At 33.1% G+C, this 24,131-nt stretch overlaps 1 protein-coding gene across 4 annotated transcripts in view; it reads right to left on the reverse strand.

Moving 5' to 3' along the window:
- The window catches only part of LOC115213094 (copine-8), a 266,723-nt gene that overhangs the window by 24,286 nt on the left and 218,306 nt on the right, over positions 1-24,131 (reverse strand). For all 4 annotated transcript variants that reach the window (XM_029782016.2, XM_029782015.2, XM_029782017.2 and 1 more), the window contains 4 exons: positions 14,908-14,949; positions 10,862-10,937; positions 2,329-2,382; positions 150-211 (listed from right to left, as the gene is read on the reverse strand). In XM_029782016.2, the coding sequence (XP_029637876.1) occupies positions 150-211; positions 2,329-2,382; positions 10,862-10,937; positions 14,908-14,949 (234 nt within the window). The remainder of the gene's footprint in view (positions 1-149; positions 212-2,328; positions 2,383-10,861; positions 10,938-14,907; positions 14,950-24,131) is intronic.

Here is a 24,131-nt window from a genome sequence, read left to right on the forward strand (position 1 = left end):
CCATCAGTGACCAGTGACAATATCAATGTATTTTGGCCACTTTGGAACTTTTGGACTGAAATGCATGTGATATTCTTGCTGGCCACTGTTGGGACTGGACCTTAACAACAACTTCTTACTAGAAATATACATTAGAATGATCTACTTACCCTCCTCGAATATAATCCAAAAATGTGTATACTTTGTCGACGGAAAAGCTCAATAAATCTACCTATAAAGATAAGATAAAATAAAATAAAATCATATGATAAAAGGACCAATTGTAAGTTTATATAATATTAAGTTATAATTGATATCAAGTTTTAATTAAGGCAGTCCAGCATGCAGAGAATTAGTAGAGTTTTGCTTACTCTTTATATTAGTCAGACTGGTGAAAGCAACAATGAAGATGAGGATGTCAGTCTGATTAAAATAAACAGTATACATAATATAAATTCATCTCAGAAACATAGAATTGTATTAGTAGACTTATTAGAACATTGGATAGAATGCCTTTTGGTATTTTTTCTGACTTTCTGTGCCCTGAGTTCAAATACATTCACAACTTTATCTTTCATTCTTTCAGGGCCAGTAAAAAATATAACAATTTAGGATGGTGGATTGGCAGAACTATAAGAAATAAGTACAAGCATGGCTGTGGGTAAGAAGATTGTTTCTCAACCACATGGTTCTGCGTTCAGCTCTGCAGTATGATACAGGTAAATGTCTTTTCCTATAGCCCTAGATTGATCAAAACCTTGTGAGCGGATTTGATAGATGGAAACTGGAAGGAACCCATCATGTGTATATGTACATGTATGTGTGTATGTGTGTCTGTGTGTGTGTGTTTTACTGCCTCCTTGCCTTGACATCACATGATAGTTGTAAAAACAAGTGTTACCATAATGCATGCAGTGTCCTTCATTTCCAGCCTTCCATGAAAACATGTCTCATCATGGGAAAATAGTACCTTATTTGGAAACAAGTGAAGGTTGGTGACAGGAAAGGCATCCAGCTGTAGAAAATCTGCCTCAACAAATTCTATCTGACTTATGAGAGCATGGAAAAGTAGATGTTAAAATGATGGTGATAACAAAATTGATCTGGATATTTTGTAGTATTTGTTCTGGCTCTTTGTGTTCTAAGATCAAATACTTGTGAGGTGAATAAAAATGTACCAGTCCCAGGACAGTGGTTTGATGAGACTGTCAGAGTGTCACACAAGATGTCATGTGGTATCTGTACTAACCTTTTGTGTTCTGATAGCAGTGACCATTATGAGACTGGTGCTAAGCTGTATTGGCCCTAAAGCATAGATCTTTCCATTGGATAATATCAGTGACATGATGAGGAGAAATTTGCAAATATGGACAACAGATTGTCTTTAAAAAGAATAACTCAAAAGAACCTCAAACATTTCAGCAAAGACTTGCCCAAACGTCTGCCTACAGGTAAAGATATATGAGTAACCTTGATCAATAGAGACCTCTAGTTTTAATTAAGGTCTTCCAGTCAAAGTCAAAAACTAAAGTTTTAATTAAATCTTAATAGTTTACTATATTTAAAATCCAAAGAATCACTCATAACAAGTTAGCAAGTAAATTTAGATGTACTTGATCAAGTAGCCCAAAATAAGGGCTAAAATTTTTCCAACAAATTTTTTTTATGTGTTTGAAATAAATGCTCACTTGATGGGACATTATGAGTTCACAGGAGGTAGCAATTGTCAAGAAAGCACTAATGAGAGAGATGCTGAGTATTAAGGGGTCATAGGCATTTTTAGAAATATAACATTTAAACGAGGTATGGAACTTATATCTTAAACACATTTGAAAAAAAAGCAAAAAAAAAACTTATGAATAGAATGTTAGTTGGACATTGTATTATCAATGAGCAAATGCATGTCATATGGACATTGTATTATCAGTGAGCAGAAACATGTTGGGGCCTAATATAAATTTCATAATATAAACCTTTGTTTACTTCAGTGTTTTCATAAAAGTTTACCATAAAGAGCATTAGTTCATGGAAATATCTAAACAGTGGTGCATACTGGATAGGACAATATCAGAAAATATGGATAATGAACCATCAAACAAAATTAACTTCTGTTTAATTAAAATAATCTGTCAACTTTTCTTTTTTCTGTTTCTTTTAGTTTCTGTCTACCAAATTCACTCATAAGGTTTTTGGTCAGCTTGGGGTTATAGTAAAAGAAACTTGCCTGATGTGCTATGCAGTAGGATTGAACTTGAAACTATGTGGTTAGGAAGCAACCAGACAGTCATACCTACACCTTATATCAATATAAAAAGTTTAATTTATATATGTATATAAATGGAAACTTACAATTCCTGAGTTTTTGTAGTTTTTCTTTTTTTCTTTCTTTTTGGGATTTATACACTGCAAAAGTGAATCAAAGAAAATAGGTTAGAATTGCAATAACAAAAACAACAAACCAATATGCCTGCTCAAATTAACTCTTTACATCAGAAATATCACAAATGTTACTCATAATTAGATTTTATACACTGTTTGGTTTGGTATATGAAATAGTTAATCCCAGTACAAATTAATTTGCAGGATTTTATCTATTTATAGCAATTTATTTTTGAAGCATTAGATAGATGATGCAAATAATTATAATTTTTATGGAGGTACTATAAATAACAACTCCACAATTTCCCTTTGCTTTTAGTTAGTCATATTTCCTGGTGGAGATAAAATATTGAAAGATAAAAATTGATAGTTTGATACAAACAACATGTTACTATATACATATAAAACATTTATTTTGGTTGAAGTTGACAACTCGAATGGTTATAAACTATTCAACCCAAAGCTCGAACCATGGCAGATGCTACACCTCAGAATCAGAGTAGACTTAGGAATAATAATGGCTAAGAAATGGTTTCACACTCCTCAAAACCCTGTAATTCCTGAACCAGGGTTCCCCTTACCAGATGAAGTTTAAAGTCATATCCAATAACACTAATACTGTTTATTTATCAATTAATTATAGATGTAACATTACCAGATATTAACAACAGTGGCAAAAGTGTAAAGTACGTGCTCAGCATTATTTGTCATATGACGAAATGATGCTTTAGTTTGTATATAGTAACTAAGACAAATAAACCCAAGAAAATCAAATATCTCCCTTTGGAAAGTGGATAAAGAGAAAGTAGGAGATACATCCTGACAATCAAATTCATAGATATTTTATTTCTTTTGCCTAGGCCCTGATAGTGAGGTATAAAACTGAAGTTTTTCCAAAATCTTCAACTGACATTTAGTTCCTGACATTCTGTTATTTCTATGGTCTGCCACATCATCATATTTCCATAAATAATATCTAAAAAAAATTCTTCTCTTTAATATGAGCTGCATCATTGGATTTGTGATTCTTTGTGTATGCAACAGGAGCTACTTTTATGAAGAAAAAAAAAAAAAACTAACTCATTTGCAATTATGATCCCATACAGAGACTCCTTCTGACATATATTTGTCAATATTAACAGAGCAGATGATTTATGAAATTACAAACTAACATCTTATCAAAGCTGAAGTGGAGAATCTTGACCTCATACAGTAGCTTTCAGTGAATGACATTGTTTTCTTACAGTTGCTATACACTGGATACAGTGGCTATTGATTTTTAAACAAGATAGATCTGATTTATCTTAATGAATTCGCTATCTCTTTCTTCCTGTATTTACAATTTACTTGAGTATTCTTCTCTATCTCTCAAGAATGTATAATTAATTTAAAGTGATCAAAATAAAATTAATTAATAATTAATAAGATAATCTATGGAAGGAGATCAAGTGGTCTTCTTACCACATCAATTTCCAAAACATAAAAACAGAATTTGGCTTCTCATGTCATCATACTCAATTGTCTATTTGAAAGCTAATAAATTACTGTTGCTATTAAAAATACTACAGTAATCTGGAGTAGATGAAATAAACACCACTGATATTTTGGGATCAATTGCTAGAGAATATTACTGCTGTCTTGGTGTTTGTTTTAATAGCCAGAGGAGGCAAGATAACTTTCATGATCTATGAAGCTTCTACAAGACTAAGGAGACTGAAGCAGTTCATGTTTAGTTTGAACAATTTGATGTCAATGCTAGCAGAAAAATTGTGGATCATCATCATCATCATCATCATCACCATGATCATTGTTTTAATGTCCACTTTTCCATGCTCATATAGGTTAGATGGAATTTTGTTGAGGTGAATTTTCTATGACAAGATGGTCTTCTTGTCACCAACCCTCTTCTCTTACCAAGTAAAGTGATATTTACCCACAACCAGACATGTTTTCATGGAAGACTGGAAATGAAGGACACTGCTTGTATGATAGTTCCAAACACCATGTTGGGGCAGATATTACAATAGGTACGTGAACAGGAAAAGACAACTGTTGCATTCAAACCAAGTCTACTTCACCTTCACTGTGGTCTTTATGTAAGTCAACTACCACCACAACCACCACCAACAACAACAATAATACTGTCATTATTTAAAATCTGTCTTCCATGCTTGCATCGTTTGGACAGTTTGATAGCAGCTGGCCAGTTGGAGAGCTGCACTGTCTTCACTGAATCCTTTGGCATGGTTTCGAAGGCTGGATGCCCTTCCTAATGCTAACCACTTTACACAGTGTACTGGGTGCTTTTTATGTGGTATCAACACCAGTGGGGTTACCAAGTAACTTGTGAGATGAAGATGTCTTAGCTAGGAGGAGTAGAACGGAGGGAAGTGGCTTTGTGCCCGATGAGTAGTTAGACTATAATAGCGGGATAAATGGTAGGTGTCTTACTGTTGTAGGGAAGTAGTAATAATAGTACACCCCTTCCATATGACAAGTGGAACGAGCCAGTCACTATAAGTAAGGCGACGTCAGCCAGTATCAAAAGAGTACGTAGAGTATGAGAGTGCATGTTAGACTGCGCTGATAGACTTGTCTGTACTGATCTAGTAATTATACTGCAATACTGAGTTGGCATTATAACAATCTAACCCTTTGAGAATAATAACACTGTACAACTGGGGGGGTTATACAGTGTCAGATAGAAACATCCTATTGACAACTTTGGAATATAGCAATATCTGTTAGAGCGACAACGGTTGTGCAAATGACCACTTTATAATAGTGGCGATGAGGATAAACCAATTCATGTGGAGTTAATAGAAACTCATAGAGGAATTAACAAACTCACAAAAGTTTTCGTTGAGAAAATTTTAGGAAAAATTGTAAAACTAAGGAAGATTTATAGGTTGGTTTGCTTGAGTTGCAAAAACAGCAACAACAACAGTTGAAAGAACAACAGCAGATACAACTGCAAGAATAACAACAACAACAATTAATATTACAGCAACAAATGCTGCAAAGCCAGAAAAAGTGTTCTCACCAAACTATATTGTGAATTCAATATCTGAATTCAAATATGAACCTAACGAAGGAGTTACCTTTAAAGCATACTGCAGAAGACATGAGCAAATCTTCGAAAAAGAATGTGAAGATGAGGACAACGAGTTGAAAACTCACTTAATCTTGAGAAAACTAGCATCAACAGAACATGAACGATACAGTAATTCTGTACTCCCAAGAAAACTGTCTGATGTAAAGTTTAATGACACAATAGATATATTATGTAAGATTTTCAGTGAAAAAAAATCCTTGTTCAACACACAGTAGAAGTGTCTGAACATAGAGAAAAATAGTAATGAGGACTACATCACATATGCTGGTAGAGTAAACAAGGAATGCGAGAAGTTTAAGCGGGACGAATTAACTCCAGATATGTTCAAATGTCTGATTTTTACACAGGGGATAACTGCCAAAAAGGATGCAGAAGTCAGAACTAGAATTCTTGCAAAGCTGGAGCAAATCCAAAATATAACCCTTCAAAAAATGCCTGAAGCATGTGAAAGGATACTTAAATTAAGACACAAAACAGAGGAAATTGAATGTAAAGATTGTTTCCAAGTAAAACTAGTGCAGAATAGTCTGAATAGAGATAAAGTGTTTTCTAAAAAAACATGACAAACATCAGGATATAATCCCATGTTTTGCATGTGGTGGTATGCACTTGAGGAAAATTTGTCCATTTAAAAAAGCAGAATGTTTTCGTTGTGGAAATATAGGACATATAAAGTCGCACTGTAGAACAAAGATGATTGAACGTCAGAACAATGAGAAAAAAGTAAATAGCTTGACAGCCAAAAAAAAAATAAAGAATATAAGTGTAAAACTGAAGTTTGACACAGGTAGTGACATGACTATTATAAATGAAAAAATGTGGAAACATATCAGGAAGCCGAAATTAAATTAAATCTAAAAAGGTAGCACATGGTGTTACGGGAAAAAGATTATATTTTATCAGTGAATGTGTATGTATCATAACATTCTGAGGTCAAAGGAAAAAAGCTAAGATATATGTATTAAAACATTCACTTATTTATTTGGCACAGAGTGGACAGAACTATTCAATTTATGGAATAAGCCCATAAGTGTTTTGTGTAGAAATATAGTCACCTCAGTTGAAGGTTCAAATGCAGTTGAGGGACTGAAACAAAAATTCACAGTAAAACAAAGTGGAACATATATATTTAAATCAAAACGAAGTGTAGTATTTGCGAAAAAATTGCCCACAATAAAAAGTAAACATTGTTCAAAAGTAGATGTCAAGACTACACATCAATGTAGCTGGTCTTTTAAATGGTTCTTACGAGTTAGTGGTAGTTGATAGTTTTTTGAAATGACCTGAAATTTGCAAGTGTAAAAAACCACCCTCCTCAACTGTGATAAATTTTTTTACACAAATTGTTTGCAAAATTTGGCATCCCAGACACGATAGTGTCTGACAATGGAATGCAATTTATATCAAGTGGATTAAAAAAATTTTGCAAAATGTTCATATAACTATGATGCCATACCATTTCAGATCTAATGGACAGGTAGAATTCTTTGTTGATACCTTTAAAAGAGCCCTTAGAAGTTGAATAAGGAAAGCACGGAGGGGTAGCTCTACAACAATCTTTAAGAGTGTACTGTGTAACACCAAATCTGAATACACCAGCATGTAGTTCATTAGAGGAGCTGATATTTGCAAGGTAAGTAAAGTCAGTTTTTGATAAATTGCTACATGGCAAGAAAAGAAAAAATGTCAGGGAAGACATAACAAGATTTTTTAAGGTGGGTGAAAAGGTGTATATGAGGACATACAAAAATGGAAAGCAGAAAAATGGGAAGAACGCAAAATTACCAAATACAAAGGTAAAACAATGTATTGGGTAAAAAGTGGAAAAGGCATACAAAAGAGACACAGGAACCAACTGAAAAAGAGATTCGTGGAAAGCGAACCAAAGAAGTTGGAGGAACCCATGGAATGGTTGTACAATACATTCCAAGTACCAATGCCACTGCAGGTGATTGAACCCAAGCGTACAAGTGAGAGGAAAAGAAAACATACAGAGTTCCTGAAAATAGATGCCAAAAGAAAAAAAATATAAAATTGTTTGAAATAAAAACCCCTCAAAAAGGGAGGCAGGGTGAATTGAAATATTGCTAAATAAAATGACACTTCCTATGAAAAATTTAAAAGGGGAAATATTGTAGGGAATTAGTATGGTACACCCCTCACATGTGATGAGTGGAATGACACAGTCACTATAAGTAAAGTGAGGATGGCCAGTATCGAGAGAGTATGTAGCATACAAGAGGGCATGTTAGACTGTGTTGTTAGTTACGTCTATCTAGTTATTATACTGCAATACTGAGTGAGCTTTATAATGATCTAACCCTTTGAGGATAATAATGTTGTATGACTGGGGTGGTGGTCACACAGTGTCAGATAGAAATATCCTATTGACAACTTCGGAATATAACAATATCTGTCAGAGCAACAACCGTCATACAAAGATACATACAACAGTGACAAAAGACAGCTTTATAACACTTACTATGGAAGAAATGTGTAACTACCTTCAGCTAAAACAACAACAACAACAGCCATCACCGCTGCCACTGCCTTTGCCACCACCACTATTATGCAGTACATCAGATTATAATACAATTGAACACAATTGTTATTTACTGCTCTCTATAGCACAAATAAATTTAAGTTTTCATTTACATCTGAATATCTTTCTGACTTCTCAAGCATGAAATAAGTTGCTCCAAGCAGATCTATGAACCTGTATTATTCACTCCAATGCCATGTAGTCAAAACTTGCTGTCTCATATACACACAAATGAATAAAATGTCGATTATCTAAAATGCTTATTCCTTTTGACCTGCTATTCTATTTCAAAATAATAACTGCACCCCTATGTTAATAACGAAATATTGTTGTAATGAAATATTCAGCCAATGTCTTTACATTCCTTTGACTAAGTTAAACTAACAATCTGTTAGAAAGTATGAATGGCTCAACAAGAGATTGATTAATAGATATCCCAATTGTATTTATAGAAAATATTTATAATATAAGTGATGCAATCCAAACAAAACAACAATCAAATGCACACACTCATATTCTTTTCAATGTGGACAAAAACCAATGCACATACATATTATACATCCACATAAAATTCATATATATAAACAATAGCATCCTGTAATTCTGCTACATTCTATCTCATATAGATGCATGTTTTAAGTACAAAGTAATCAAATAAAACAGAAGTACAAGAAGATAAGTCTGACTTAACTAATTCATTTCCCTCGACTATGTCTACCATAAACAATTATACAAACATCCTGATGCCCTCAGCAATTTACATTTTCTTAAGAAATATATTTTCTTGATTCATATTCTAAAGATTCCCAAAACAGAAGCATTGATTCCAAAAGAATTCCTTCCAGCTAAGTACATTGTAATTTCACTGGTAGCTCTTTCTCTTTTTCTCTCTCTCTCTCTCTCTATATATATATATATATAGTTAGTTATTTAATTCTGTTAGTTATTTAATTCTGTAAAACTGTAATCTCGTTTGCTTTATCTGAATGTAAGAATATAATTAAAAATGATAAGTTGGGAATGGGAAATCGCCAAAATTGTCTTCTTGTGAATATTTGAGATTTATATAAATTTTTTTTAGATTACTTGATACCACAAAATTTAGCCAAGGTGAAATAATACAGAATGGAAAAATCATTAAATAAAGCATAATCTGTCAATTTATATTAAACTTTAAATCCAGAAGTAGAGCACACTCAATACAGTAAAAGGTACCACGAGAAAAAGAAAATAGTTATTTCAGCTTTATTTTATCTGAATTTGTTTTGCAAGATTCCTGATGTGAGATCATGTGTAGAAACAGATATTGTTATATTTCAAGATGGTCATTTTTTTCCTCCAAATAAACACACATTCTACATATTTGTATTTCACTTCAGCTTTATTATTGTGCTTATTTTATGTCCTTTGTCTGGAAATCTTTCATCACACCTCCTGAGACCGCTTCAGCAACTTTCCATCCCACATGTCTTCATGCTCTGTTTAGTCCATGCTGTCTTTCAATGGTGTATATCCTTATCTGAGCATGCAAATGCATCTCTGTGTGTGATTGTGTGCGTGTGTTTACACGTCTCTATGTTTTGTGTGTGTGTATATGGGTTTGCTTTCTATACTGTTTGTATCCATGCTCCTATTTATCTCTATTTTTTTCCTCGTGTCATCTTAAGTATGTGAATGTGTGTCTTTTGTGTGTGTGTTTATGGGTTTATGTATTATACTATTTTTCTCCCATTATGTCTTGAGTCATCATGTTGTGTAGTATGGTGGTGGGTGTTATTGTTCCATTTGTGTTTTGTTGAGGCTCAGTCTGTCTATTATTATGTGTGTGACCTTTGCAATCTAAGTGTCATGTCTGGTCTATGCATTGATAATACTTTAACATCTGTGTTATTAATTGAGCCTCTATGTTCTGATTGAGCATGTTGGTAGAGCACTAACGAGCTTTTCTCATCTTTGAGCTCCCACCATTGTTCACCTATCTGCTCCCCAATGCTACATGCTGTCTTCCCAATGTAAGTTGTTCTCTTGTTTCGGGACTGTCCCCCAGTATCCCTCAGCTGTCATGGATACAAACAATATAGTAAGCAAACCCATATATAAACACACATAGAAACACAGAGATGTATACATACATGCACACACACAGATACAGATGCAAATGCATGCGCAGATAAGGATACACACCATAGAAAGACAGAATGGACTAAACAGAACAGGAGGAGACGTGGGATGGAGGGTCACTGAAGAGGTCACAGGATGTGTGATGAAAGATTTCCAGACAACGCACATAAAATAAGAACAATAATAAACAAGTGAAGAATGAATATATAGTGCGGGTGTTAATTTGGTAAGGAAAAAAAAAATGACCATCCTGAAATATAACAATTTATCTATTTACATTTTAAAAATTTCTTTCTTTTTTTTTTACTCACATTTCTTAACATAAATAACAGATACCCTAGTGTCCTCTGCAAAAGTTAAAACTGAAGGAGGAACTACAAAATTAGTCTTGCAAAGATGCTAAATTTTAGTTTCTCCGAGGTGCCACCAACACTACAGGTTCATTTTCTTTAAAAGTAATCTCCTGTAGAAATGGTGCTCATATTTTATAACCAAGAAAACATTAGCCATTTTAACAGGTAGAAAAATTATAGAAAAGAAATATTTTTCTAAATGACAAAAAAAAAATCATTTTTTTTTCAGAAATTTTCTTGTTAATTGCAGTAGGATATGTTTTGGTAATTACAGTATTATTTTTCATGAAGTATAATACAAATATGACCTAATTCTTCTAGGTCTAAACCTGGAAAACCATATTAAAAATTCCCAAGAAAATAATAGAATACCTCATAGACGTTTGAAATGTCCCGTCCTCTAGACAATTCCTTCAATGAAGTGAGGAAAACTCCAATTAAGTCATGACTATAGAAATAAAGAAATAAAATATGATAGCATTTCAAAAGTAAAATCAAATAAATAAATGAAAAACAAAATTTAATAAAAAAATTACACATTACTTTCATTTTGAAGAAATAATATTGATTTCAAAATCTTAGCATTAATATTGATTTCCAAAATGTTATTAATTTTCAGTATTTAAGTGCATTATTACAACTTCCTTTTAAATAAAGCACATATTAAATACTTCATCCAAATTTAACGAATGGATCCATATTTTAGCATTCTATTAACTAAAAATGTTTTCCAACTTCTGAATATATAAATAGGGCAATGTTAATTAAAAAAAAAAATGGCTCAACAAACATAAATATTTTTAATTCAGATATTTTCACATTACAAAGGATAAAAATGTAAACCAACTGTTTCAGGAAACAGATGTGTAAGATAATATTCATAAAATGTAGCAGCAAGTTTGATATTTAAATGTAGTACAGAAATGAAAGTGAAATATTTTTAGATCAGAAGACTGAACACATAAAGAAAGTTTCTTGGAACTACAACAGATGGTTTCAATTTTTGAATTAAAATCTGGTTTTTAGACATTATAAGCACCAATATGAAATGGCACCATAATCGTTTGCAAAGTAATAGATACATGGTTTGTGTCTCATCATTGATCTGGTTTCCTTTTCTCTCCTTCAAATTGGTGTTTATAATGTCTAATGTTGCTAAGAAGCTTGCTTCCTAACCATGTGGTCTAGAGTTCAGTCCCACTGTGGAGCATCTTGGGTGAATGACTTCTACTATAGACCTAGGCCAGTCAAAATCTTGTGAAGGGATTTAGTAGACAGGAACTGAAAGAACCCCATCATATATTTACGTGTGTGTGTGTGTGCATACTTGTCCAGACATCATATGATGGTTGTAAATGAGCATCACTGACATACAAGTGAGGGTGTTCATTTCCAGTGTTCCATGAAAAACACATTGGGCTTGGAAGCAGGTGAGGGTTAGTGACAGGAAGAGCATCTGGTTGAAGAAAATCTGCCTCAACAAATTTTGCTTGACCGGTGCAAGCATGGAAAATTGAACTTTAAATAATGATAACTGAAAATATTAACAGATAATTACTTAATGTATTTATTGTATTTCTGAATGTTATAAGAAACTTTATTTTATTTATATTTAAATCAAACTTTCAATCAGTCCATTTCATTTTGACAAAACATATCTAGATATGTTTCATATCAAGATGCTTCCATCAATTAATGCTGTATATGAAAGTATATTTAAGTTTAGGTCAATTATGGGCAAACTGTGACCCACAGAACTTTCTGAATGGCATGCCATTGAAAAATTGCCTTGGATTTCTTTAGTAGTGCAGCTCATATGATGATGAGCCACATCTCATATGGCTTGCTTCCAAGAAAGGTCATCCATGCATGGTTTGGGATATACTTGATCTTTGTGAAGTTTTTGATTAAAATTCTAAGTTGATGAGAGCATGTGCTGGCAATCAAGGATTGCAATTCAAAAACTATTTTTGTCTTCATTTTACCACACATAGTATAATCAAATTAATGTGCTCTCATCTTGAATTGTTTTATAACTTTAAGGTGACCAGCAAATAAGTAGACAGATTGTATGGGTGGAACAAGATCATAAAGATAATAAAATGAAATGACAATCCTCCATCCTTTCACCAAACAAACTTTTCATGCTTCAGTCACCACACATAAACCTCAAATTACTTCACAGCATGTCCAAACATGTTTCAAACATTTACATAGGTTTCCCATTAGTCTCAAATATGCTTTATATGAAATAAAACATTTTTCTGTCAATTTTGCTGATGCAATAATTCTAATGAACATATAAATGCAGTAAATATGTTTGGTAACAAACATGAATGTTTTTGTTATGTTCCTATAAGCTACTACATTAGTTAATCTAAGAAAAGATCACTTATGTTGTTGCTCCAACTGTTAGAAACATCAGCCAAAATCTCCCTTAACTTTAAACATTTACTATCTTTAAAAAAAATAATAATATTATCCTGCATATATTCAGCTCTGGTCATGGCTGAAATACTTAGATCATGGGTTTAATGGATCAGGGATAAATTAGTGTGAGGGCTAGACAACAATATTAGCCTTTCAAATGATGCAACACTTATTAACTACAAAACAATAGTTCTTAAAGGTGTACAGAATCAAAGTATGTCCTTTAACTGCAGTTGTTGTATACATATCTTGACAAACAGGTATATTTTTACCAGCATAGAAAAAAAATATTCTATGAAAATCTCAACTTTGATATTGCTTATAAAATTTTGCTAATTAATCAATTAGTTTCTTCAAGATCAAGTCCTGTGATTATCTTTTGCATAATTATATAGGCAATATTTCTTGTTCAGAGAAAAAGAATAGCATGAAGCAAGAAGTGTTTAATTTTTAAAAAGCCCAGAACTGTTATTATTAGCTTCAACTTTTAATTAATTCTATGACATTCTTTCCAATCATCATCTTGTTAAAATCTTTCTTCAGTTGTTTTGCATTATGTTTATACTTTCTCATTAAAAAAGAAAGCATATTGGATTATTTTTAATCCTAACTAGAGTAAACTTTCTTCAATTATTCGTATTAAAATCAACATAATCTTTCTTTCTTTCCTATTAAATTCATCTTCAACTGTTATATATATATCTTTTCAGTTGCTGTCCCACATTTCATATTTATTCAGTTTTGTTCCAGTTGCATTCAAATTTGGTGTACTCATTTAGCTTTGTATGCTAATTATGACAATGAAATTCCCTTTTGCCATAAATTAACAAATATAACGATAATAGCTTTTAAAGGTTGCAAATTCTGGATAATTTTAGCCAATCAAATGCTACCATTATACACCTGACAGTAAATTTTACATCAATGTCTGTTTCAAATGTGTGTGTAACAAGCAAAATTGTAGCTTTCCCTGTTTTCATTGTAACAAGAATGCTGCATATGCGAGGCTGGGACACTTTCACTATCACAACCATCACCACAAGTTTTGATGAGAATCACATTGTGACAGATAACTATCATGCAGAAAATGCTGGCCAATTCCTTGTTTATGGATTGGCTAAAAATGATCAAACTTTGAAAAACCTCTAACATTTTCTGAATTTTTTCTCTGCAGTAAATGAAATCCAAATTTGGATTTACTTTGAAAAATTACATCAATGTACCAAAGTTTAAAATTTTCACTTAATTTTAAAATTTCCAAATCTGTGACAGCAGCCCAAAAGATGTGTGTGTGTGTGTGTGTGTGGTGTGTGTGTGTGTGTGTGTGTGTGTGTGTATGTATGTATGTATGTATGTATGTATGTATGTATGTATGTATGTAGTATGTATGTATGTATGTATGTATGTATGATGTATGTATGTATATATATATATATATGATCCATGTTCTTGACGTCCAGACGTCAAGAACATGACATATATATATCTGTCTGGAGGTCATGTTCTTGATCTCCAGAGAGAACTGTTTTTATTCTAAATTTTTACTGATATTTGATAAAATGAGATTCATCGAAACCAGTAATATTTTCTTTATATAATTTTGAAAATCATTTTTATTAAATTCCCTCTTAAATTGAAGTATTTTAGACTTACTTCTGTGCTATTTTCACCTCCAACTTATATATATACATACACACACACACACATACATATACATACACACATCTAATGGGCTTTTGCACAGTCTCCATCAATCCAGTTTCACTCATAAAGCTTTTGATGATCTATGGTAAAAAGGCATTCACTGAAGATGTATTTCTTGGGAATCAAACTTGGAACCACACAGCTGGCTGCTAAAGAAATTTCTGAAACCACATCATCATCGGAAAATTTTGGTAAAAGTATACAGCTGGGAAATTATGAGATGATGACAGATTGAACCAATTTTTTGAACCACTTTTTAAGAATGGCTAAAGGAAACTACTCACCCTCCATCTGCATCCCAGTCATAACATTCTACTTTGATAGGCCTGTAAAACAAAAAAAATTAAAGATGGTTGAAGTGAAGGTTAATAGTAAAAAAATGTGAAGTAGACAATAACAATAACACCCCTACCCCTACCACCACAAGCATCATGGTTCAGTGATACATTCAACTTGGGTGTATTAGAGGTAGTAGGGAGCTTCAACAGATGTATCAGTCTAGGGGCCAGGAGAACCAAGAAGGGGGCCCATAAATATTTGATGGGTCCTTTCCTTGCAAGAAAAAAAAAATCATAGATCACAGTTTCTTCTTGAATTTTGAAAGCACACTTCAGAAGGTTTAATAGCAGCTTTGTTCTTCTTTGCAAATTTTCTCTTGGAGGCCCTCCTTCTGCAGTAATAAAACCCTACAAAAAGGCTTTAACATAGGAGAATTCACTGAAGAGTTTGATAAATTCAGTCATTGTGAGGATTCCAATATTTCAAGTTTTTGCCTTTTGTCTGACAGCAGATTTATTAGTTACATACCTCATTACACAATAAATTTATCAAACTCTTCTCTGAACTCTCCTATTAATTAATTGTTGCCAATGTAGGACATCATTAATTTTCTGATTTCACCCTTTCATTAAATACTGTTTAAAGCAATATTATTGCTTTCACCATCATCAACACTATCTTCCTCATTGTCATCACCAATTTTTTCTGATTATTGTTGTCGTTGCTATTGGAGTAATTACAATTGTCTGAAAAATCCTTTATTCAACTTGCAAGGAGAAGCAGACAAATCTCCCTCAAATTGTGCTGTATTAACTTAAATAACAAAAAATACAAAATAAAAGGACACATTAGGATAATTTACGATAAAGAGAGATTATCAGTAAATAAAAAGAATGGTCCTGGTTGGATCATATTTGATTGGAGGTCTGCCAGAACAGGGATGACCAGGAATTATACATTATCTTCAACCATATATTCATTATAGTGATAAAGTAGTCCTAGATATGCTGTCTGAAATAAAGATGGGTTGGTCATGGCTGGAGAACTTAATGCTAAACAATAACAACCTCAACATGACATAGGTTGTAAGATAAACATATGAATAGAATCAAACATCACTGATGTCACACACTAAATGCATGTGTTTTGTTTATGGACATATTAGCTGCAGGATTGCATCAGGGAAAAAGTCCCTTTAAGACACGATACCTCAAGCACTTGGCATCTTAAAGGGACATTTCCCCTGATGTTATCCCACAGCTAATAAGCACATGCACAAAACACATATATTCAGTATGTGACATCAGTAATGTTTATGTTATTAGAGCTGCTTATAATTCAAAATATGATTTTGTTTTACTCATGCAGCACTGTTGCACATCAGCAGATCGGATCTACACTATCTACATATATACCTCAGACCAGCAATTCAAATTCATTTCAAGGTGACTTGGGTATATGAAGTTGAAGAACTGAAATAACAGTGAAATATCAATATCTATTGTTCTTGTTCACCAATGGGGCAAGCTGTCTCACCTGGTTTGAGGTATTTAGTATATTTTTAATACTCAACATCTTAAAGGGACTTTTCCCCTGACATAATCCTGCAGCTAATAAGCACATAAACAAAACCCATATATTCAGTATATGACATCGATAACACTGTGTAACAAGATTTTCGTTCTTTCACTGGGTAGCAACTGTTTTTTCCTATTTGCTTACTCCTAGAAAGTGTGAAGAATGACGAATATTTCCTTCAAACTTTGCTTTTGTTACATTTATTCAAACCTCAAAGAATCCCTCTTCACACATGGCTATGATGCACCCCCACTGCGCCTACTCATGATCAGAGATGTACATATTGTCAGCCATTAAGGGAGATGCTCAAGTGGTTAAGGTCAAGAAACTGACAAGCAAATCAGTGGTACTGAGCAGAATATGTGCTATAACGCTATTTCTGCTTCAGCAACTCAGCATTGAATCTGTCTGAAATGTAATGGAAAATAGGTCAGTTTCAAAATATTGATGACTAGGTCACAAAAGCAAAGTTTGAAGGGAATAGTAGTCCTTTCCTTCGATTTCTAGATAAAAGCAAAAAGACAAAAAACAAAAATTTTGTTACACAGTATAATGTTTACATTATAAGAGCAGTTTATAATTCAAAACTGAATAGAATTAACTTTCTGTTCTAACAAATTCCTCTTATAATACTTCAGATGTTGTAACAGTCAAAGCTGTTTTAAATTTTTTCCAACAAAGTTTATCTTAAAAAATATAAGTTGATATTTTCATTTGTCCTCACACAATGGTATGACAAATGCAATCAATTGCTTGACCTTTCATGATCAGAGATATGTCACAATGTTTGACCAACTGTATTGACCTTTTTATAGAAAATCATGAATCTATTCTTAACAGCTAGACAAACTGATGTAATGAAGACTGATGTAATCTGTTCAGAAAACACAATGAAAGCTCAATAACTGTAGCAAATTTGAACTCATGATTCTTAAATAGAAAGTCATCTCATTTGTGCACAAACTTGTATGTTATTTTAAAGAAAGGATTTATCAACTTAAAAAAGAGGAAAATCTTTTCCCTCCATTTTCACCATCCACTATTCCTGGGAGGTTTGTGGAAATGGGGTCCTCAGTTTTTTCTCCCATAGGTTCCTATCATTATTAAACTTTCCTACAGTTTTTCTAAGCATGACCAATTGAGACTATGGCTAAGATCCAACCTTCTCATCTCAGGTCTACCCCTGAGTTCACTGACAGTTGGCTTGGCTTGAGGAAACTGTGTTGGGATCCCTGATCTCTAAGCTTTGTACTCTGTCAAGTAAAAAGGAACACAAGAGAGAGTGCTCTGATTATAGAGGAATCTCCTTGTTGAGCCTCTCTGGCAAAGTCTATATACTAAGTGTCTGGAAAAGAGATGTAGGTACATTGCTGAGCCCAAGCTAGTTGAAGGATAGTGTGTTTTTCATCCTGGATGCAGAAAAAAAAAGTTTAAAATAATTTTCTCAAATAATTTCTATTTAAATGTGATGTTGATTTAAAAAAGAATGAAATAAATGTTAATTTTTTTTCTCAAAGATATTTGTGTTTCTATAAACATAAGCAAAACTTCAGTCAGATTTTGTTATGTAAGAAGCAGTTAATCAAATATTTCCTTTCAACATGTGTGTATATTATAAAAGTGATGATTTAAAGTGGTTTGATGATTTAGCATCTACTTTCAGCATATAGGCATGATACCCACTGTGCTCTTATAATTGTATTTTATACTATTATAAATCTCTAAATATGAATTCACCTTAATGGGTCTGTTTTATATGCTGGCCACTGATAAAATTTTTAACAATTTTATCCTTTATTATTATATTTCAATTTTTCCATTCACTTCAGGACAGTTTAGTCACTTCTGTACTACTCTGATCAAATACACAAGTATTGAGGTAGACTACAAAATTGGATGTGGATATATCTGTGGTATTTATGTGTAATCGCAACTTTGTGTTTATTTTTCCATGGGTATGAATAAATGTCTAATTTATTTCTTTCAGTATGCTTTGCTGATGAAGGAAGAGTCATTAGACTAATCCAGAAATTTGATCAATCCAAGGCTAAATGAATTATTTATGAATTTCTGTCAGCTTACTCCCTTGCTTTCAACATGTGTGTATATTGTAAACATGATGATTTAAAGTGGTTCGACAATTTAGCATCTACTTTCAGCATATAGGCATGGTACCCTCTGTGTTCTTAATTATAATTGCATTTTATACTATTATAAATCTCTAAATTTATATATATCATATATATATATGAGGGGGTCTGAAAAGTTCTTGTCTTTAAGGGTATCGCGAAAGGCCTGGTTGGAGGCCTAACCTTTTAATTTCTTTTACGGAGCTTAGAAAAACTGAAGGACCACTGCAATAAGTATGAATCTGAGATGAGAACATGTTGAATAAAATCATAATTAACTGATCCTGCTGTATTTTCTTTTACCCAATACCAGGAATGTTTCAGCACCACCTTGTGTGTGTATACCTGCTAAGCCTAAAAAGTGTTGTGGGAAGAAAGTAATATTAACACCAATGAATATTATATAGAAACAGGATTTAGTCTATTGTTGAGTGATAAATCTGTGATTAATGGATATCAAAGATTAAATCTTGCAATCAACACACACCTAGAATAGTTTACTGATATGGAATATTGATAAGGTGAGGTGGGACAGTTAATAAAGTCTAATTGTAAGAGATTAAAATACCACTGGTTGCTATATGAAAGACATAATAGAGACCATTTCAATTTTCCCAAGTGGGAGTGATTTTTCTTTTGAGGATAGAACTGAAGCATTTTATTGAAACTGTTACAGCACTTTATAATTTGATTCAACTTTAATGTATTATAAATGACACAAGTCTAGGAGGGGCGTGGGACAAATCCAAAAAGACAAAAGGACATTGGTACAACTCCTTTTCTCTTGACCAACTTATATTTAAAAAAAATGAGCTGGGATCTTTCAGCTTTTAAAAAAATATTTAACATATATAATACTTTGTGTGTATGTGTAAAAGAGAGAGAGAGAGAGAGAGAGAGAGAGAGGAGAGAGAGAGAGAGAGAGAGAGAGAGAGAGAGAGAAAAGAGAGAAAGAGAGTGAGTATACACATTTGCCAAGGTTGGCTGTATTTCATCCTTTTGGGGTCAATGAAATAAGTACCAGTTGATCACTAGGGATCAATGTAATCAGTCCTCTCCCACTAAATTTCAGGCCTCATACATATAATAATAAGGGCTTTTATTATTATCATTATTATTAATTATTATTCCACTGAGGTTGACTTTGCCTTTCATTCTTTCGGGGTTAGTACCAGTGAAACACTGGGGTCAATGTAATCAACTAGTCTCCTTCTTCAGAATTTCAGGCCTTGTGCCTTTGGTAGAAAGGATTATTATTATTATTATTATTATTATTCAGCAAGCTGGCAGAATTGTTAGCAAGCCAGGCAAAATGCTTTTCGGCACTTCGTTGGTCTGTACATTTCAAGTTCAAATTCTGCCGAGGTTGACTTTGCCTTTCATCCTTTCAGGTCAATAAATTAAGTACCAGTGAAACACTGGGGTTGAAGTAATCAACGAGTCCCCTCTCCCAAGGATTATTATTATTATTATCACTGATGATGATGATAGTGATGGTAATGAAGACAACAATATGTATATGAAGTCACAGAGATGATATTAAATAGAGTAAAATTTGAAAAGAAACATTCTCTAATAAATTCATAAACAAAAAGAAAAAAATATTTATATATATAAAATGAAGGTAGAATAGCAAAAAAAGTCATAACTTTAAAAGATTTTTTTTTTAAAAGAAGCAACAAGAACAGCAACAACAAAAAAAAACAGACAAAAGAAGAAAAAACTCAGACTGAAAGGAAAAAAAAACACATTTAAAGATTTCGTTTCTGTCTGATAACAACACAATCATCAAAAACAACCTTATGCTTCAAAGTGTTTTACAAACTGAGAACTTTTATTTTGGCAAAGATATGGAGACACACTTAGAGATACATATATTAAACATTTAAAAGAATAAAAACAACAACAAAAGAAAGCAAAAAAAAATAATATAAAGAGAAGGAAGATGTGATGTTTCAAATCCTAGTTACACTGCATGTATATATATTTTTTTTCTCAGTTGCTTTCTTGCGTGATCTTATTAACTGAAATATTGTAAGAACTGAGAGTGAATTCATTGATTTATGCAAGAGCTTGTGGAGGACATCAGCTTGACTAATATCCGCTAGACATTAGACACTACAAGTAAATGAGAAAGATGAGATGAATAATTGGGAAAATGATGGAGGGAGAGGAGAGAGAGAGAGGAATGGTTGTGTATGTTTGTATGTGCACATGCAGAGTTGACATTTTAGTATTGATTAAAGATCTGGCACCATGAAACCATCTCACAGAATCTGTAACTCATACTTCAAGGTTAACCCTAGACTAGCAGAACTATTCGATTATTAATTTCTTCTCCCACAACCCTAACTCCTCTTTCTTTCTCATTTCCATTGTTTCCTTTTTTCTTTTCTTTCTGTTTTTTTATTAATATTTCTTGTTTTGACATGGTTAGCAAGTCTTTTTCTTTCTATTTTTTTTTCTCATTATTCTGATAGGCTTACCATTTTGGCTGACATGCATTAAGAGAGAGCAAGTTAGCAATCAATTTACATTTTTATTTATTTATTTATGTTTTGCTATTTTTCTTTCTCACCTTCTTATTTGTATATTAAAAATACAATAATGCCTATTAGCTTTCCATGATATCTGGGGGGAAAAAGTCACCCTGCCGCCAAAAAAAACAACTCCCCCCAAAACCCACTCCCCCCCTCATACAAATCCTCAGTAATATCCATTCAAAGGCACTATGATTTATAAGGATTTTCGTCAACATATTCCATATCCGGATCAAAGAAGATCAACTTACTATCTAACAGGTAAAATAAATTTTCAACCAATTAAAGAATATGTCCTGAAATAAATTTATTACATCAGATAGTCTGTACACAATATATATATATATATATATAATATATATATATATATATATATATATATATACATACATACATACATACATATATATATATATATATATATATATATACACACACATACATATACATACATACATATATACATACATACATATATATACATACATATATATAATATATATATATACATATATATACATATATATATATATATATATATATATATATAATAATATATATATACATACATACATACATACACACACACATAAATAAGTTTATATTTGTATATCTCCAACACACGATATCAACTTGCCAGTCTGCAATACATGTCGTCAGGAAAGTAATTTGGTGAAAAATATATCACGCTGGCATGTTAGTCAGTAATAAAGACCAGCATGTCAGTCAGATCAGCGTATCTAAATGCCATACAAAATATAAAGCAAAACAATTGAGTATTTCATTACATAGGCAAACTGATACTTTGCAAAAAAATATTTAAAAAAAATCTAATTGATTTATACAAAACAGCTTACATGCTGTTTTGTGAAACAAAGTTATAAAGTTTATGACAATGATTTATGCCTATCCTGAAATGATACATGCAACATGGGCAAGCTCAATTTGTAGCAAATGAGTTGAATTCAATAAGGAAATAAAGACATCTACTTCTATGTTCCACATGGTTGCACAGCCTGTTAAAAATAGCTATTAAATGTCCTTCAGTTTTCACACAACCCTCAAAAATCTCCTAAAGACAACCAAAAAGAACCCCACCCCCCCAGAAAGGACACATTCAGTCATATGATAAATAATTGGAGTCTCTTGTATCTGAGAAAGATGTTTCTGCATTTTTTTACTGAGCAACTTACTCTCTCTTTACTCGTTTCAGTCATTTGTCTGTGGCCATGCTGGAGCATTGCCTTTTAGTCGAGCAAATCGAACCCAGGACTTATTCTTTGGAAGCCTAGTACTTATTCTATCGGTCTCTTTTGCTGAATCGCTAAGTTACAGGGACGTAAACATACCACCAGCGGTTGTCAAGCAATGTTGGGGGGATGAACACAGACACACAAACATATACACACACACACACACACACACATATATATATATATACATATACGACAGGATTCTTTCAGTTTACTTCTACCAAATCCACTCACAGGGCTTTGGTCGGCCCGAGGCTATAGTAGAAGACACTTGCCCAAGGTACCACACAGTGGGAATGAACCCGGAACCATGTGGTTGGTAAGCAAGCTACTTACCACACAGCCACTCCTGCACCTATAAAAAGAAAAATATTCACAAAAATATTCAACTTGTACAGATGATTTGTTTATAGTGATCAAATCCATGTTCTGTACATTTGCTTGCCCCCTCCATCAAATTGACATTGCCTGTAAAGTTGCACTGAATACCAGATGCAGATGTCGAAGTGATAGGAGAGTGATGTGAGATCAAGTGTTTTACTCAAGAACACAACACACTGCCCATTCTGGGAATCAAGCCAGTGAGCCTGTGATCATGAGTGCGACACCCTAAGCACTAGGCCATGTTCCCTCACGTAATGTAAAATACACAGAAAAGAAGGAATATCTTTGGTCATAAGTCTATCCATTCAGGACTGGCTAGGCTAAACAACAACATCATGGATAATGCTTTCTTTTAATTGAGAATCAAGTAAATTTTTGAAGGGAACAACTGTTGTATTTATTATTTGCACTGTTACACACCAAAAGACTTCCACCACAGCTTTGGTACTAGCATCTATTTCTTCTTTACAGTACCTTAAGATTAGGTTAAAATATTTCTTCCTCTGCTTCCAAGAAGTAGGATTCACTTATTTCAGCCAGCTAATTCAGTGTCTGCCTAGCTATCAGTATATCTTTCTATCTAAAAATCCTTCAAGATGGTGCCCCAACATGGCTGTAGTCTAATGACTTAAACAAGTAAAAGATAAAAGATATCTGTCTACTAGTCTATTTGTATGTGCATGTGGTGTGTATGGATATAAAAAAGATGAGTTAGTGTTTATGTGAATGTGTGTGGTTGTTTGTTTGTGTGGATGCGTGTTTGTGTGGATGTGTGTGTGTTTGTGTGGATGTGTGTGTTTTGTGTGTATATGTGTGTGTTTGTGTGGATGTGTGTGTGTTTGTGTGGATGTGTGTGTGTGTTTATGCAGACGTGTGTGTTTGTGTGTGCATGTGTGTGTTTGTGAGGATGAGTGTGTTTTGTGTGAACATGGGTGTTTGTGTGTATACGTGTGTGTGTGTGTGTGTGCATGCATGCATGTGTGCATGTGTGAGTGTGTGTGTGTGTGTGTGTGAGTGTATGTGTGTGCATGTTTGTGAGTGTGCATGTGTGTGTGTGTGTAACTGGCACATATATCATTAATTCCAAAAGGATAGAAAATATTCATGTAGTTGCGTTTTAAATCCAGGACCAAACACACATATATATTATCAAATATATTTCATATGGCAGCAGGTATGGCTGTCGGGTTGAGAAGAAGCTCATTTCCCAACCACATAGTTTTGGACTCAGTAATGCTGTATAACACCTTGGGCAGGTGTTTTCTACTATAGTCTAGGGTAAACCAAAGCTGTATGAGTGGATTTGGTAGACAGAAACTGAAAGAAGCCATTCATGTGTGTGTGT

This window comes from Octopus sinensis, linkage group LG6 (genome assembly GCF_006345805.1).
Source record: "Octopus sinensis linkage group LG6, ASM634580v1, whole genome shotgun sequence".
Lineage (NCBI taxonomy): Eukaryota > Metazoa > Mollusca > Cephalopoda > Octopoda > Octopodidae > Octopus > Octopus sinensis.